The sequence below is a fragment of the Oncorhynchus nerka genome, linkage group LG16 (assembly GCF_034236695.1).
Source record: "Oncorhynchus nerka isolate Pitt River linkage group LG16, Oner_Uvic_2.0, whole genome shotgun sequence".
Taxonomy (NCBI): domain Eukaryota; kingdom Metazoa; phylum Chordata; class Actinopteri; order Salmoniformes; family Salmonidae; genus Oncorhynchus; species Oncorhynchus nerka.
In genome coordinates this window covers 19,859,222-19,877,494 of record NC_088411.1, presented here as the reverse complement: position 1 = coordinate 19,877,494, position 18,273 = coordinate 19,859,222, and the positions used below count along the sequence as shown (strand labels likewise).

The following is an 18,273-nucleotide window of genomic DNA, read 5'->3' as shown; positions in this document are numbered from 1 at the left end:
TCACATGCTGTTGTGCAAATGGAATAGACAACAGGTGGAAATTATAAAGAAAAAAGTATTTATTAAGAATATTTCATTCATTCAGATCTAGGATGCGTTATTTTAGTGTTCCCTTTATTTTTTTGAGCAGTGTATACACACACACACACACACACACACACACACACACACACACAGTTTGAAGTCAGAAGTTTACATACACTTAGGTTGGAGTCATTAAATCTAGTTTTTCAACCACTCCACAAATTTCTTGTTAACAAACTATAATTTTGGCAAGTTGCTTAGGACATCTACTTTGGGCATGACAAGTACTTTTCCAACAATTGTTTACAGACAGATTATTTCACTGTATCACAATTCCAGTGGGTCAGAAGTTTACATACACTAAGTATAAAAATAAACCTTTATTTAACTATGCAAGTCAGTTAAGAACACATTCTTATTTACAATGACGGTGGGTCGTTCAGGGGCAGAACGACAAATTCTTACCTTGCCAGCTCTGGGATTCGATTCAGCAATCTTTCGGTTACTGGCCCAACGCTCTAACGAATAGGCTACCTGCCGCCCCAACAGTAACAGTAGTGGTGACGGTAAACAGTAGTAACAGCAGTGGTGCTGGTAACGGTAGTAGTGGTGGTGGTAGTGTTCCCCCCCCCCCCCAACAATAGTTTACAGACAGATTATTTCACTTATAATTCACTGGATCACAATTCCAGTGGGTCAGAAGTTTACATACACTAAGTTGACTGTGCCTTTAAACAGCTTGGAAATTCCAGAAAATGATGTCATGGCTTTAGAAACTTCTGATCGGCTAAATGACATAATTTGAGTCAATTGAAGGTGTACCTGTGGATGTATTTTAAGACCTACCTTCAAACTCAGTGCCTCTTTGCTTGACATCATGGGAAAATCAAAAGAAACCTGCCAAGACCTCAGATTTTTTGTAGACCTCCACAAGTCTGGTTCATCCTTGAAAACAATTTCCAAACGCCTGAAAGTACTACGTTCATATGTACAAACAATAGTACGCAAGTATAAACACCATGTGACCATGCAGCCATCATACCGCTCAGAAAGGAGACGCGTTCTGTCTCCTAGAGATGAAGGTATTTTGTTGCGAAACGTGCAAATCAATCCCAGAACAACAGCAAAGGACCTTGTGAAGATGCTGGAGGAAACAGGTACAAAAGTATCTATATCCACAGTAAAAACGAGTCCTATATCGACAACCTGAAAGGCCGCTCAGCAAGGAAGAAGCCACTGCTCCAAAACCGCCATAAAAAAGCTAGACTAAGGTTTGCAACTGCACATGGGGACAAAGATAGTACTTTTTGGAGAAATGTCCTCTTGTCTGACGAAACAAAAATAGAACTGTTTGACAATAATCACCGTTGTTATGTTTGGAGAAAAATGGGGGAGGCTTGCAAGCCAAAGAACACCATCCCAACCGTGAAGTACGGGGGAAGCAGCATCATGTTGTGGGGGTGCTTTGCTGCAGGAGGACTGGTGCACTTCACATAATAGATGGCATCATGAGGGAGGAATATTATGTGGATATATTGAAGCAACATCTCAAGACATCCGTCAGGAAGTGAAAGCTTGGTTGCAAATGGGTTTTCCAAATGGACAATGACCCCAAGCATACTTCCAAAGTTGTGGCATAATGGCTTAAGGACAACAATGTCAAGGTATTAGAGTGGCCATCACAAAGCTCTGACCTCAATCCCATAGAAAATTTGTGGGCAGAACTGAAAAAGCGTGTGCGAGCAAGGAGGTCTACAAACCTGACTCAGTTACACCAGCTCTGTCAGGGGGAGTGGGCCAAAATTCACCCAACTTATTGCAGGAAGCTTGTGGAAGGCTACCCAAAATGTTTGACCCAAGTTAAACAATTTAAAGGCAATGCTACCAAATACCAATTGAGTGTATGTAAACTTCTGACCCACTGGGAATGTGATGAAAGAAATAAAAGCTGAAATAAATCAATAATTCTCTCTACTATTATTCTGACATTTCACATTCCTAAAATAAAGTGGTGATCCTAACTGACCTAAAACAGGAAATTTTTACTAGGATTAAATGTCAGGAAATATGAAAAACTGAGTTTAAATGTATTTGGCTAAAATGTATGTAAACTTCAGACTTCAAATGTATATAAAAACATTGATGCTTCAACCAACATGGCTTTAAAATTAATCAGAACAAATCTAAGGTAAGTTTTTGTGTTCCTCAAGGCTTTGTTCTGTGACCACTACTGTGATCATTCTAGTGTTGTATAGGAGTATAGCTACTCACCAGCTGGAACTGGATGTGCGGAGGGTAGATGCTGCTCAGCATGGCGATGTGCTGGGGGGACAGCTGAGGGGGGAACACGCCCCCTCCTACAGCCCCCACCCCACCCACACCTCCGACTCCACCCACGCTGGGAGGCGGCATCTGCTTCAGCACAGAACCTGGCACCTGGAACACGGACCATCGTGTTACCATGGGAACGTGGAATATAAAGCATCTTGTCTAGCACATTCCATTTCAAAACAGAAAATCAGTGAGTGCACTCCTCATCGATTTGCTGAGTTTTTTAAAAATCCATTGAGTGTAGTCACCTAAATACTCCCATTAGCCTATGATCAAGAGTAGGCTGGTGAAATAAATCACATCTCTGGAAACAACGTTTCACAGAAAGAACTTACTAAGAAACCAACGGACCAAAAATATTTTGTTCTGAGCAGAGGTTTGGGCATATAGGAGATTGATTTACATAAGGGAGTCCCTTGAAAAAAGCCTTGTGAAGGTGAACGTAAAAACAAGTGACTACTTCTAGAGTCTGATAAAAAAAATATATATATATATAAATAATAAACAAAAGGGTACCTGAGGTGACAGGAACTGATGAGGCACTTGAGCTCGTATCCCTGCGGACGGGTTTATGGGTGGCACACCGGGCTGGTGTCTGGACGGGGGCATCCCACCACCGCTGCTGCCAAACATGTTATGACCACCCTGACAAGGAAACAGAGGGAGGGAGTGGGTTACAAACATGGCTGACTCATTGACAGACATAACGATGGGGTAGATAGGGTGGGAAATGAGACGATACTGACACAGAGGAAATTATTTTGGGTGACTTTGTACTTGATGCTTAAAGGGAAAATCTGCAATTGCTGCATACATTTTTTTTCTTCTATTAAATGATATGTACTCATTGATTTTTAAAGAACACAATTTATGAGGGATGGACAGTAAGATAAGTTTCTATGTACAGGGAGATGTGGTGAAGTAGCCTGTCCCAGATCTTATGGAATAACAACAATAGTCAGTTGGCTAAAGCAGAAACAGATCTGGGACCAGCTTAGTGGTGGAGCAATGAGCTGATGGTCTAATGGAGACAGAGGGACACAGCCTTACTTGTCTAGGGGGGATAGTGTGGTTGTAGAGGGGGGAGGGCTTGTAGACAGAGGGTGGAGAGTACTCCTCCCCAAGGCACCCATCCTGATTGGTGAAAGGCAAGGTCTGCTGATCACAGTGACAGCCAATCAAAGTAGTTTCCCAATATGGGGGAAGAAGTAGGTGAAACAGGGAAGGGACCGGAAGAGGGACACCAAAAGAAGGAGGGCACACGAAGAGGGACACCAAAATAAGGAGGGAACAGGAAGAAGGTTACCAAAAGAAGGAGGGGAAGGAAGAAAGAGACATAGAATAAAGTGTTAATGAGACAAGTGGTACTTGGAGAAGTCAAAGTCACAGAGGTTGCGTCCGAAATGGAACCATGTACCCTTTAGTGCACTACTTTTGACCAATACCTATAGGGCTCTTATCAAAAGTAGTGTCGGATGCCATTTTAGACACATCCACAGAGCGTTGCAATGGTCTGAGGTACCAACCTTGTCATAGTAAGGCCCAGGGTCGCCAGGCCCCATCTCTTTGGAACCAGGTGAACGGTAGACCATCCCTCCTCCTCCCATGGCTCTCTGCCCTCCTTTACGCATCTCTCCATTGTAGTCATTCAGGCCCATCCCTCGCTTCTCTCCTTCCATCTTCTTATCCTGAGGACCAGGGGCCAAGTCCAGAGGCCGCCCACTAGGATCATCACCCTGCAAACACAGCACATATCCTCATCACTACCACCATCATAAATCAACCCCACCACACCTATTGGCATGTCACGCTCATTGTAATAGATACAACAACACATTTCTCACTACATACAGTATCTCAAACACACAGTGGATGCCTGTGGGCTCTAAACTTAGCCTTTTCTCTGAAACTTACCAGGAGCCCCATGTTGGAGAACTGTTTGTTCATGGGGTTCATCCAGGAATCTCCTCCTCCACTCTTCAGGGGAGCCTGAGAGACAAACGTACAGATATAACATTTCTGGTAGTAGGTTTTCTGGCACAAACAAAGGCCATTTTCCCACCAAAAGGCCTCATCAAAAATCCAACTCCTCTCAAGTATCTGAATGAGGCAACCACCATAGAAAACCTAACCTAACCCATTGTGGATGCTGTCCTACCTTGTTGTTGGGCTTCTTGCCCCCGTGACCTTGGCCCCAGCCCCCACTGTTATAGGACGAGCTGCTGCCCTGGGACCCAACACTGTTCCACACCCCTGCTCCTCCCTCCTCCTCTTCCTCCCAGCTGGGGTGACGCGAGGCCGCCACCGAGCCCTGGTCTCCCTCACCCCAGTCTTGCATAGACTTCGAACCTGCTATGGAAATAACAATGAGTAGCATTATTACACCAATAATATGCTGTGTGTTATGACGACACTGCAAATCTGTGATTGTGTCTGGAGTTTTTGGGAGACATTTTGTAAACAAACCCTATGTCTCCACCATTAATGGTTAAAAAGTTACTGATGATTTACTCTGAGAATTTAGCATGATCAGAGTGAATAGAATATTATAACGGCCATGGACATAAATGGTCGCTGCTCACTAGAACTCGTCACTGCTCTGTGGGCAGAATGGCACTAACTTCATGACAGTCCGCTTGTAGTTTGGCAAAGGGCACCTCAAGGACGCAGACCATGAGAAACAAGATTATCTGGTCTGATGAAACCAATATTGAACTCTTTGGCCCGAATGCCAAGAATCATGTCTGGAGCAAACCTGGCACCATCCCTACGGTGAAGCATGGTGGTGGCAGCATCATGCTGTGGGGATGTTTTTCAGCGGCAGGGACTGGGAGACTCGCAGGATCGAGGGAAATATTAACAGAGCAGAGGGAGATCAGAGAGATCCTTGATGAAAACCTGCTAAATAGCTGTGCAGCAATGGGAGAAACTTCCCAAATACAGGTGTGCCAAGCTTGTAGTGTCATACCCAAGAAGTTGAGGTTGTAATCGCTGCCAAAGGTGCTTCAACAAAGTACTGAGTAAAGGGTCTGAATACTATGAAAATGTGTACATTTGTTTATTTGTAATTTGCAAAAAACAATATATATATATTTTTTTACATTATGGGGTATTGTGTGTAGATTGATGAAGGGAAAAATCAATATACTAAATTTTAGAATGTAGAAAAGGTAAAGTGGTCTAAATACTCTCTGAATGCACTGAACCTAATCAGACATCGTCATGTCTTTTTGAGGCTTTACAGTAGTTAGTTTCCTTACTAGATTTGATGGGGTTGGGTGAGGGGTTTCCCCAGCCAGAGGTGTTCTTCCCAGGTTCCTCCCCAGGGTCTCCCCAGCCGGTGGGGGTCTCAGTGGGCTTCCCCCAGGCTGCGGTGCCGTTGTCCACCGGGGGGTCTGAGGGAGAGCCACCATCCCAGCCAGACGATGGAGCTACACACATGGGCAGGGATAGGGATGTATCCATCAGTGATACAGTGGTGTGATTTATGTACTGTGCTCTATAGGTTGATGGGAAAGACTGAGTTCTATAAGCCTTCCACTCCGCATGTCTATTAGGTAATATGCTTAAATCTTATATTTAAAAAATCTATGCGAACGGTCCTGCACATCAGCCTAACAGTTAGTCTCTTACCCATCCCTGGAGCTTTCCCAGGTCCAGGTCCATGGCCAGGGTTGATGTCCCTGCCTCCCATCCCAGTGGGCTGCCTCCCAGGCCCAGGTTGCTGCTGTAGAGCTGGAGGCCCAGGCTGCTGCTGTTGGGGCGGTGGTCCTGGTCCCTGGCCGTGCATTGGCAGCTGCTGACCAGTCGGAACGCCGTTCTTCTCCCACAGGTTGACAGTCTTGTTATTAAACTGGCTGGGGTCTCCCCAAGCCGACGTCCCATCGTCAATGTCCATCTTCCTGCTAATGAATTGTGGTGAAGGTTCCTCCCAACCGCTGGACTGCGGCCCCTCTCCTCCATTAGGACCGCTGGGGATGGGTCCGGCCGTCCAGCCTGAGCTGCTTTGGTTTTGGGCCTGGGGGCCCGATGGTCTCCCCCAGCCCTCTCCTCCTTGCATGTCCCCTGGGTCCAGTGCTTGCTGCGGTAGCGGCTGCTGCTGGGGCTGTGATTGGTGCTGCTGCTTTTGTGCCATGGGGCCTTTCACAGAGGCTGTCTGGCTGTTTGGCATCTGTGACGGGTGCATTTTCCCACCCCCCCCTCCACCCCAACGCCCCTGGTGGGGTTTGCTGCCCCCATGTCCACACCTGCCCCTCCTCCACATGTACCTCCTGCCCCCCAGGCTCTCCTAGGGGCTCCCTCGTCCCAGCTACCCCACGTACCGACTTCTGAGTCTCCCCCACCTTTCCTTTCCTCTCCCCATGCTCCTCCTCCACTGCTTGATTTGGCCTCTCGCTCTCCCCAGTCCCCCCCACCCTCTCCCTCTGTCCACCACACCCTCCTCCATCCCTCCCCATCTCCTTCCATCCTCCTCCTGTCCCCTTCTCCTCCTGGCTGCCTCCCCAGCCACCACCTCCTCCTCCACCTTGGTTACCCTGTTGTCCACTATCTCCCCACCCTCCTCCTCCACCTCCTCTACTACTACGTTCCCTCCCTCCACCCCACTCTGATCCTTCGTTCCCCCATCCTTTTCCTTGGCTCTCCCCTGGTCCTACCCCACCCCAGCCTCCTGTAGGCTTCCCCTGGCCTGGTCCAAGGCCTCCTCCTCCTCCCATACCTGCTCCAGTGGTCATTGACGCAGATTGTGTGACACCAGAAACATTCCTCATGTTGGATCCCGGGTGAGGTGGTCCTCGGCTGGGTAGGGAGTTGCTGCTGTTACCACCACTCTCCCAGCCCTCCCCAGAGCCACCAGAGGTCCCCAGGGAAGGGTTGGAGTTCAGGTTTGGAGCTGAGCCAGGGAGAAGGGAAGGAGAATCAGTAGTTGTAGCAGAGCCAGTGGAGTACTGAGAAGATGGACCAATGGGAGGTGGAGAGTTTTTGGATGAAGCAGACAACCCAGAACCTCCTTTTCCTGGTTCTAGGTCCCAGGCCACGTTCTGTCTGATCTGGGTCTGGCCCCAGCCCGTGTTGGAGAGGACGCGCGGGTCCAGGTCATTGCGGCTGAGCATTGCCTGTAAGGCCACTTCAGGGTTGGGTGGTGGGGGATGGGAATACCGGTGGTGGCCATACCCATGGTGTTGATTGTGATTGCCGCCACCTCTGGAGTTTCCTCCACCGCTGGATGAAGAATGACCTCTTCCACCCCGGCCCCCCACTCCCCTGTGTCCCCCTGTGTCCCTCCGTCCCCCACTCCAACTCCCTTCTGATTGTCCAAAGCTCTTGTTGTAGTGGTGGATGATTTGGGAGAAGAGGCGGCGGCAGGGGGGTTGCCGATGCTGCCCCCGCTGCTGCTGCTGCTACTGCTGCGTCCGCCGACACCACCAGCCTCCCCTCCTGAATTGCCAACTCCACCACTTCCACCCATCCCACCTGAATTACCTCCCCAGTCTCCAACTGAAGACCCCCGCTCTCCTCCTCCTCCCCACCCTCCCTGAGATACCCCGGCGGTCTGAGTGTTACCCCCACTTCCAGCGCCCCAGGCTTTCCCTCCATTACCCCCCTGAGCGTTGTACCCCCACCGCGAGCCTCCACCACCCTCAGCAGCTCCCCCTTCCCAACCATCAGTCCTTGAGGCACCCGTTTTGGAGTTAGCAGCGGGGAAAGGCTGGCCTCCCCAGGAGGAAGAGGTTTGGGAAGCAGAGAGGTTGTCTCCCCCGTTGCCTCCTCCCCCACAGTCTATATTGGCTCCCTCCCCTGTCCCCGCATTTTTTGGTCCTGCTCCGGTCTCCAGCGCCGCTCCACCCCAGCCCCCGTCCGACGGGTGCTCTCTTTCTCTGGATTGCATTTGGTGAAGTTGGTGCTGATGAGCAGATTGATTCAAAGCTAGAGGTGGGTTCCCCAGGGCCGGGGGAGGGTTGTTGGCAGACAGAGACCCAACCTGGCTCTGGAGGAAGGAAGAGGGGGGGGCACCTTCAGAGGAAGCTGCCCCAGCTCCATCCTGCTGCACTAGGGCAGGCCAGGCAGAAGGGTTGGCATTTGGGTTGAAGTTGGCACCAGGGATCCCCCCACTGCCACCAAGCGAGCCATCAGGGCCCACTGGCAGAGGGGAGGATTTGGGAATGGATGGCAATGACGTCCCTGGGGCTGCATTCCCTTCTACAGGACCCTGTGAGGCAGCAGACCCCCACACCACACTGCCGGACAGCATACATTCATTGGACATTGAGAACGAGGAAGTGGGTGAAGGACTGCCAGGATCCCCACCTTTCCATGAGGCACAGCTGTTCGGCATTCCACCACCGCCCTCCACCGACGACTCACTACCGCTTCCTGGCCCTGAAGCTCCACCTCCTCCGCTCCCGTCACCTGGGGCGATGTTAGGCCACTCCTCTAGGTCCGAGCCGTCCACAATGACCTTCTCCCTGCCCTGAGAGGAGGGCAGGCTGCCAGAGCCCGTCCCCCACGTGGAATTTGCATAATTTGAAGAAGTAGAAGAAGCAGCGATTGATGATGAAGAGGATGATGAGGTGAGGGGCAGTGAGGGTGCAGCTGGACCCACATAGCCTGGACTGGAATCTGGACGGGAAACAACAAAGACACGAGAGATGCACACATTGACTGCCGCCCAATTTTTATGGACTTGGACAAAGAGAGAACAAACAGTTTTCCCCAAAACGGTCTACCAAGACAAAGCGAGTAAAGTGGGATGCACTTCTAAAGTATTCAAACAGAGCGTAACTTCGCATGATGCCCCATGTCGACTCGTGCCAGACACCCACCTGAGGCAGCAGCCATGGTTGCGTTGAGGCCGTCTCCCCCTCCGCCTCCTCCACCCAGTAGCATGGAGGACAGCGGCGGCTGGCCCCTCTTCAGTAGCACTTTGTGGTCTTGCTGGCAGCGGAATCGCGGGGGCACTTCGCGGGGCATGTAGCGCTGGGGGGCCTGGGTGCCTGCTGTGGGGGGCTGTCCGTTGGCCACCGCCGGCCGCTTCGCATTGTTCCCGCCCTGAGGGGGGGCGCCGCCTGCAGCCGCAGGGGAGGAGGATGCCGAGGGGGTGGGTCCAGGGCTGGGGGAAGCAGAGCTGGGGGCAGCAGGAGACTGGGTGGACAAGGGCGTGGTCAATTCTGGCACTGCATGGTGAAGGAGAAGACAGAGAAGTTAGTAAGGGGTATAGAGGACATTCAGCATAAAAATGGTGATATGAAATTAAAATAATATTTCCTAGTGGATAATAAAACATTTTATCTAGCCATCATCATACGGCAGGGTAGCCAAGGGGTTAGAGCGTTGGACTAGTAACCAGAAGGTTGCAAGTTCAAACCCCCGAGCTGACAAGGTAAAAATCTGTCGTTTTGCCCCTGAACAGGCAGTTAACCCACTGTTCCTAGGCCGTCATTGAAAATAAGAATTTGTTCTTAATTAACTGACTTGCCTAGTTAAATAGAGTCAAATTGCCACATGCATCTAAACAATAGACCAGACCTGGTTCAAATACATCAAATACATAGCCAAATATACTACTTTCATTTGAAATATTTTGTTAAATAATTGGCTTGGGTTATTTGAAATTGGCTTAGGCCATGAACAGGGGTATTTGGAAATAGCCACGGGATGACCGTTGAAACTATTTAAGATTCTTTATCTATCGGAATATCTGTAGCTACTTTTTAAGTAAATAACTGCAGTCAACTTCTGCCCTAAGTTAGGAGATAAAGCAGATTGCGTTGTTCATTTCACCCTTCACATTTTTCATTTCGAAGCTTACCGGTAGTCCCCAGTCATATGGTATATGTTTTCAAGCACATAACGACAAGACCGTTGACTGTTGTGCAGCACTCGTCAGGAAATCTAGTTACAGTATGGAAATTACAACTTTGCCAGCTAGATATCTTATAACTAAGTTAACTGTCTAACATGTGCTAATAGCTCTGCAGTTGTACATTTGGTTTGCTAATTTAGTGGCTAGTTAGCTAGCTTCTTGCAAAATTAAGAGTCTTGGTAACAGCAGAGAATCCCCTCCTGGATCTAGAGGCTTACGGTCTAATATTTGCTTTGTGCGTACAGCAAACTGAGTAGCAATTTTAAGTTACTTGTATAACTTTAAGAGCTGGGATGTCTGTCCTGCAAATTGTTTGTCAGAGACTGCATAAAATGTTTTCAATGTGTTCATGAGCATTTAGCTAGCATTCCCTATGGGATTTTACATATACTTGTTAGCATTGCTAACCTTTGGGGTTCGAAAATAGCACCCCTTGTGTTCAGTGCCAGTATTACCAAATATCCTGGGATCGCACAAGGATTCCAAATACATTTCAAATAACCCTAGAGCAAATCAGACCGGAGTTAAAATGCATGGAGTATTGCAATATTTGTATGAGTATTTTCAAATCCATGTCAATATTTTCCAAATGCATTCCCTAATATGTACAGGGGGTACTGGCCACACTATTGTTATTTTACTGCTGCTCTTTAATTATTTGTTACTTTTATTTCTTCTTTTTTTTCATATATTTTTTAAAACTGTGTTGTTGGTTAAGGTTGTAAGCATTTCACTGTAAGGTCTACACCCGTTGTGTACAGCGCATGTGACAAATACGATTTGATTTAATATATTCCGATATTCAGTTACTTGTGAGAAGGATGGAAGAGGGAAAGACACGGTGCTCTTTATCTGCTGGATAGTGTGTCACTGGAGTGACAAAGCACAAAGCTAACCGCATAAACAAAGCTCAGGCACCCAGAACCAAAATCTTGCGTAATTGCATCAGATGCTTGATTAAGTTCTGGTGGGAGAAATATTAGAAAATGTACTAATGAGACCTGCAAAGTCTCTACCAAAGTCTCCACCCCTCCGAACAGAAACTCAGACAGTTTTGGGCAAGTCTATGAGCCAAAGATGCAAGCACTTGCGAAATCGTGATTAGTACAAATGATCAGTGACGAAAAATCTGCATACTGGAACAGTACTAAGTTCCTCATTAGGTGCCGCAAAAACAATGCTAGCGATGAGAACGACAAGACGCCATAAGCAGACAGAGAAACAGGTGCGACGTTGTGAACATTGCAACCAGGTGAATCTAGCAGAGGACACAAAGACACCACTCACCTTTGTTTTTTTGCTCTGCAACCTGAAATAAGACAAAAGTACATCAAAAGCCAAATATGGAGATATTAATTAATTTGTTAAAGACATTCAAGTGAAAAACAAACATAACTGTATGAACATCAAAGTAGGACAATGAAAGAGTCAAATGTGTGGTGTGGCAGTGGCTGGTTGGAGTACTGTGGTCTGGACAGAGTGCCAGGCATAACAACACTAATCAACAATCTATTATTCATTACATTTAGTTTATTGAGACTTGTTGTGTGTATTGTATACAACTTTGCAATACTGAATATACCCCAGCTGGCCAGGTCATCACAACTTGGTGATATCATGTAGCCTATAATCTGGTTAATCAGAATACTATTGTGTCAAAACAAAAGTTCTAAGAAAAACAATAAGACTGCAACAAGTTAAACTGAGCATCATTCTGGGCAAAGTTGTATGTTGGCGTGGAAATACATCTTTACCTTCTGAGATGCTTCCCTTTTCCTTTTGTCGTCTTTCTTCCTTTTCTTGTCTTCCATGAACTACTGTTCCCTGTCCTGATACTCTTTTCTGGGGTGAGAGGAAATAGAAGAAACACATTATAAACCGCAAACCAGTGCAACTGTCCTTAGAACAATCTGTATACTGGCTTGAGCCACAATGATTTACAAGCCTAGGGTTCAGAAGATTGCTTGGCAGGTGATGTACTGTTCATAGGGTAATTATCCACATAATACACCTGCAGGAAATTTCTGGCTTATCCTCCCCTCCAAGCCTTGTGAGTTAGCCAGTAAAAGGATGGAGTGTTTAAGTCTTGTTCTAAGCTTCGAATGCTAAAGGCCCAGTCCTGTTGACTAAGCAGGGACACACTTTCTAATGCCTTGTTTTCAAACTATGACTTAACAGTAGCTAGCCTATGCCATGACAGCACTGTAAGGGATCTGAAGTATGGCTGCCTCGACACACCTATTAAAATGCAGTTACTGTTTCTAAAAGGCGAGATATACTAAACGGGTTGATGTTTCTCTTAAGGAACCCATAAGTAAGCATTCAAATAAAAAACCGGGCATGTAACGTTACATCACAAAAAATTCATGAACAGCCAGCACACTCATGGTTGATAAGAGTCAAGGTGACACATCGCCATGGACACAATGCTCTGAAAATGACATGTAAAGGCAACAAAACTGATCATGATGCGAATGTACAGCTACCTGGCCCTTATTTATCAGTGGCATAGTTAACGTTAGAGGGTATGGGGGCTCACTATGAGCCACAGTTGTCATGATTTCGGGAGCTCGGGGTAACTACTGTCAGCCTTCTGTAGCTGGTTACGTTAGCTGCAACAGCTATCCTTCATTCACGTAACCTTTCGTGCATGGGAATAAGCAACATAGTTCGCTAGCTACCTTTGCAAGTATGAAGGTGCAACAATTATTACAATGTAACTAGCTAATGCTAAACCCTGCCGATGGTGGCCATTCAGCAACCGTGGCTAACAACCAAAACGCTGCATGTCGATGGATGTTAGCCATCGTTATGAAACTATGGCGGGCTAAAAATGGACACACGACAAGGACAACAGGCTCAGATCACGAAACCGATGAGCTAACGTTATCTATCCACGCAACACAGGTAGTTCACTGACTAACGGTAAATGGACCAACATCTTCATATTTTAGTGTACGCGAGGTCTTGCGCCGACCTAGCAAGGTAAAAGAGATGTAGCTAAATTAGCTATCTGCTGTGTCGACCAACTACACACCCTGTAACTAGTTGCTAAACTAGCTAGCAAGCGAACACCAAATTTAATTTTTTATTTTTTAAATACAAGTATGCCAGCATTATTTTCTGCAGGATTACTACCCAGACTCCGGATTTATATTGCTACATTGGTCTGCTCGTGACTGAAGTGAGCGCCAAGAGAACTCCTCCAGAGGCTCACTCGCGCGACGACATCAACTCTGTAGCATGCTAGCTAGACATATTTTAGCACCGATGTCGACAGAAAATTGCTGCGTTGCAAGACTGTTAGCAATAGCCTCTTATCTATGGAATATGCATATTATTGCAAAATATGCATGCAGTTAACCAACAACTTTACAAATAGTGACGAAGATATACTCACCTCAGGAATCACATATGAAATAGAGCTAGCTAACTAAAGCTAAGATTATTTCCTCTTTCATCTGTGGCTAAAGTGCTTCAGTGCGAAATCCTCGGTTTTTTTTGTCATTCGAGGCTACTTGAAAATCAACAGCCCCTAAACGAATAATGAAGTAACGTTATGTGGCTAACAAAGAAATATACTTGTTGGTGCTCTTGATTTCTAAGTAAGTACTATGATAATGTAAACCTAGCTAATGTGCAGAAGAAATCGTTTTTAAAGCGCTGGAAAGTCAGTTGGTTGACGGTCGGCCATTTTGCAGCTATGAATCGAATGTCTCGCCAGCAGCAAGCTCTCTCTGGTGGGGGTGAGGGAGATTTTTGTCCTTCAATTAGACAACTGTGGAGTTAGTTTCATACAGCATCATTACCGTTAGACAATAATTCCTTCGTCAAATAAAATACCAGTTTTAATGAATGTCATGGGTTGATCAAGTATGGACACTGTGTGCTGTTAAGGGCTGTCTTTGTAATGACGTCGTATTTCAAAAATGTCTGCCATAAAAATGTTTTAATTTCATGGATTTGGTATTCTAACTGAAACGTTTAGAGGCCCCCCGCCCTTCTCATATTATTTAGAGGCATTGATTATAGATGTACTTTTTTGTGCTGCAGTATTGACTAAACCCTGAGAGTGGCGCAATTTCTTGCTCATTTTCTTCCCCAAATAATCCGCTCGTTTGCTGTCTGTCTGCGAGGCGTTTGTGTTCCTTTTTGTTGAACTTGTCAGGGATACAGTATTTTGGTTGCAACAGTGGTGAAAATCTAATTTGAACTGATTATAACTATATTTCAAATGTACAAGTACAGTTGTCTTCTTTAATTACTTGGATGCTGTCTTCAACTTATTTTTGGTCTATCAAGAAAGAGAGAAGCAAGGAAAACGAAATAAGGAGTGATGGACAAAGAAAAGGATTGAGCAGGTGAACCAACAGAAGACAGGCCAGAGGAAAGAAGACCCAGGGAAAGTCAGGAACATGGGAAAAACAAAAATATAAAAGCAACATGCAACAATTTAAACGATTTGACTGAATTACAGTTAATTTAACGAAATCAATCAATTTAGATAAATTAAATAGGCCTTAATCTATGGATTTGAGATGACTGGGCAGGGGTGCAAACATGGTTGGGCCTGGGAGGGCATAGGCCCACCCACTTGGGAGCCAGACCCAGCCAATCAGAATGAGTTTTTCCCCACAAAAGGTCTTTACTACAGGCAGAAATACTCTTCAGTTTCATCAGCTGCCTGGGTGGCTGGTCTCAGACGATCCCGCAGGTGAAGAAACCAGATTTGGAGGTCCTGGGCTTGCATGGTTACACGTGGTCTGCGGTTGTGAGGCCGGTTGGACGTACTGCAGAATTCTCTAAAATGATGTTAGAGGTGGCTTATGGTAGAGAAATGGACATTACATTCTCTGAGAATAGAGAATACGATAGACATCAAGAAAGCCAGTCAGTTGATTATTGACAAGTTTTTCCAACACTTGATAAACAGGGCAAAATAGAAATTGGCCTGTAACAGTTAGGATCAGCTTGATCTCCCCCATTAAATAAAGGATGCAACATGGCTGCCTTCCAAGCAATGGGAATCTCCCCAGAGAGGAGAGACAGGCTTAGCAATGATAGGGGCTGCAACCTTAAAGGATCTAAACCATCTGACCCAGATGTTTTTGGGGGGTCAAGTTTAAGGAGCTCCTTTAGCACCTCAGACTCAGTGAAATTTTGTAGCAGGGCAGGGGGAAAAGAGGGAGGAGCACCAGGGCTAGTTGCATTAGAAGGGGTGGGAGATGAGGAAATGTTGGATGGGCAATGAGGCATAGCTGAGTCAAATAGGAATCCTGACTTAATGAAATGGTGATTAAAGAGCTCAGCCATGTGCTCCTTGTCAGTAACAACCACATCATGGGACATGGGCAGCTGCGAGGAAGAGGGTTGATTCTCCAGGTCTTTAACCATTTTCCAGAACTTTTTGGGGTTAGACCCACAGAGAGAGAACTGCTCCTTAAAGTAACTAACTTTGGCCTTCCAGATAGCCTGAGTGCACTTATTTCTCATTTGCCTGAACGAGAGCCAGTCAGCTTGAGTATGTGTGTGGCGAGCCTTTCGCCGAATGGAATTCTTGAGTTGGAGTAACTCTGCAAGATGACTGTCGAAACGGGCTGAACCTGATTTTTTTCTCATCTTTATGGGGTGTATTATACCACTGAAAATATTTTAAAAAGAAGGTCCAAGCGTCTTCGACAGAGGGGATCAAGCTGATTCTATACCAATTTACAGAGGCCAGGTCATGAAGGAAGGCTTGCTCATTCAAGTTTTTTAGCAAGCGTCTATGACAAATCAGGACAGGTTGTTTCACTGAGCAGCCATTACGAATACAAGCTGTAAAACAGTGATCACTAAGGTAATTACAGAAAACACCAGACTGATACCTATCCGGATTATTTGTGACGATAACATCAAGGACAAACATTGGCAGTAGAATGGCCCTTAGTGAAAAGCTTAGTGACTATCAACGAAGCACTGTCATTGGATGCCACCTTTCCAACAATTCAGTTCGTCAAGACTCTGTCCTGCTAGAGCTGCCCCGTTCAACTGTAAGTGCTGTTATTATGAAGTTGAAAGTCTAGGAGCAACAACGGCTCAGCCGCAAGGTGGTAGACCACACAAGCTCACAGAACTGGACTGCCGAGTGCTGAAGCGCATAGCACGTAAAAATTTGCCTGTCCTAGTTTGCAACACTCACTACTGAGTTCCAAACTGCTTCTGGAAGCACTGTCAGCACAATAACTGTTTGTTGCGAGCCGAGCAGCCATACACAAGCCTAAGATCACCGTGCGCAATGCCAAGCATCGGCTGGAGCTTGCCACCATTGGACTCTGGAACAGTGTAAACAGTGAATCACCATCTGGCAGTCAGAGGGACAAATCTGGGTTTGGCAGATGCCAGGAGAACGCTACCTGCCCCAATGCATAGTGCCAACTGTAAAGAGGCCCCTTAGTTCCAGTGAAGGGAAATCTTAACGCTACATCATTCAAATGGTCAGTTGTTCCTTCACAGCTAACTTTACCAGCAGAGGGTGCTATGGACACAGAAATACACTATTATGCCAGACCAATAAGCCATTGAAGCATTCTGTTTACTGTACCATGAGTGCTGGTTAAGGCGGTAAATACTCGTTATTTAGGCATAGGAACTTTTATATGAGGGACCTTTTGGATCCAGTCAGTCTCTAGCAGGGCAAAACTATTTTAAAACCTGTTATAGGATCCTATGCCTAGTGTTTGATATAGTCATTCTACCCTCATCTAACCATTTCTTTCTCTCCCACTCACTACCCTTCCTCTCTCCATTCTCATCATTATAAAATGTGAAATGGGAGACCCTGGCTTACTGTACTCTTCTGTCCCCCCCTCCCTCCCTGGCCAGCTGTTGAATACATACCCACCCTTTGGTGCAGACAGCTGCCCATAGCAGGAGGTCCAGCACAGTCACACCAGATTACATAACACCTCCCCCATGAGACACACCATCACACACCATACTGGCATGGGAGGTATGTTTAGATGTACATCTATACATCATGGGAGATATGCCATGGACATCATTTCTCTATCATGTACAGTGTGAAACCATTTCCACAAAGAGTAGTATATAGGCTACTGGATAGCAATGATTGAGTCAGAGAAAGGCAAGACCAATGAAGTCCTGAGCAGTGAAGGCTAGTGAACATATAAGTGCCTCCTGCCCTGTAACTCTGAAGCAGGCTTTACAATTACAGTGCTGTATGGGGTGGATATCTAATATCTCCCTGATACTTTAGAAACACTCCATCATGAATACTTCCTTTCACCCTAATACATTTGATTAGAGCAGGCTTTACACCTACAGCCAGTCTGAGCTGTCTTCTATACTGATTCTGCAGAGTGTCATTGAGCGTTGAGGGAGAGGCAGGAAACACGTCTTTCTGCGGGGTGTGAACAGAGACAGGAAGTGGAGGTGCCTGGCCCAGGAATGTCTCTGCCTCTCTGGCCCCGCCCACAGGAAATGCCAGTCCGCTGCGTGTCTGGACCAACAGGCTTCTGGAGGTCCTTAGACAGGGGACTGGAGTGCATCACAAATAACACCCTATCCTCTATATAGTGCAGTACTTTTGACCAGAGCCGTTTGGGCCCTGGTCAAAAGTACTGCACTATAAAAGGAATAGGGTACCATTTAGGACTAATCCTGAAGTGAGAAAGGGCAGGGCAACGGGTACAACCCAGTGAGGGGGCAGAATAGGCTGGGTTACATTCTTATAGTTTGGGTGTGATATTCCGGGAGAGGGGGGTAGGGGAACAGTAGTAACACACACGCAACCACATATCGGTACACATCCTCTGCTATTGTGACCCACTTGGTGGTTTAGGATATATGTCCAAATGTGAAGGAATTCATAAGAGATACTACATGACATTGTCCTACTTTCATAAATCCTATTCCTCCTATTCTTCCTCTGGAAACATGGAGGTATTTGAGCTGAATGTGCCCTCTGATACTTGGAAGCTCAAGTTCAGCTCAGTGAGTAGTCCTCCTTCTCTGTCATTACATTTTGATGAGAGTATTTTCCATAGCAGCCTAAA

The 18,273-nt window shown here is 46.4% G+C and overlaps 1 protein-coding gene across 1 annotated transcript in view; it reads right to left on the bottom strand.

Annotated features, from left to right (window-relative positions):
• Positions 1–13,955, bottom strand: part of tnrc6ba (trinucleotide repeat containing adaptor 6Ba) — a 36,924-nt gene extending 22,969 nt beyond the window's left edge. The window contains 15 exon segments of the mRNA XM_065002496.1: positions 2,296–2,460; positions 2,872–3,000; positions 3,406–3,513; positions 3,882–4,091; positions 4,270–4,344; positions 4,514–4,707; positions 5,616–5,786; positions 5,989–6,594; positions 6,597–6,773; positions 6,776–7,609; positions 7,612–8,973; positions 9,177–9,527; positions 11,504–11,525; positions 11,971–12,058; positions 13,617–13,955. Of these exon segments, the coding sequence (XP_064858568.1) occupies positions 2,296–2,460; positions 2,872–3,000; positions 3,406–3,513; positions 3,882–4,091; positions 4,270–4,344; positions 4,514–4,707; positions 5,616–5,786; positions 5,989–6,594; positions 6,597–6,773; positions 6,776–7,609; positions 7,612–8,973; positions 9,177–9,527; positions 11,504–11,525; positions 11,971–12,027 (4,461 nt within the window). The 5' untranslated portion in view covers positions 12,028–12,058; positions 13,617–13,955.
• Between the last annotated feature and the right edge of the window lie 4,318 nt (positions 13,956–18,273).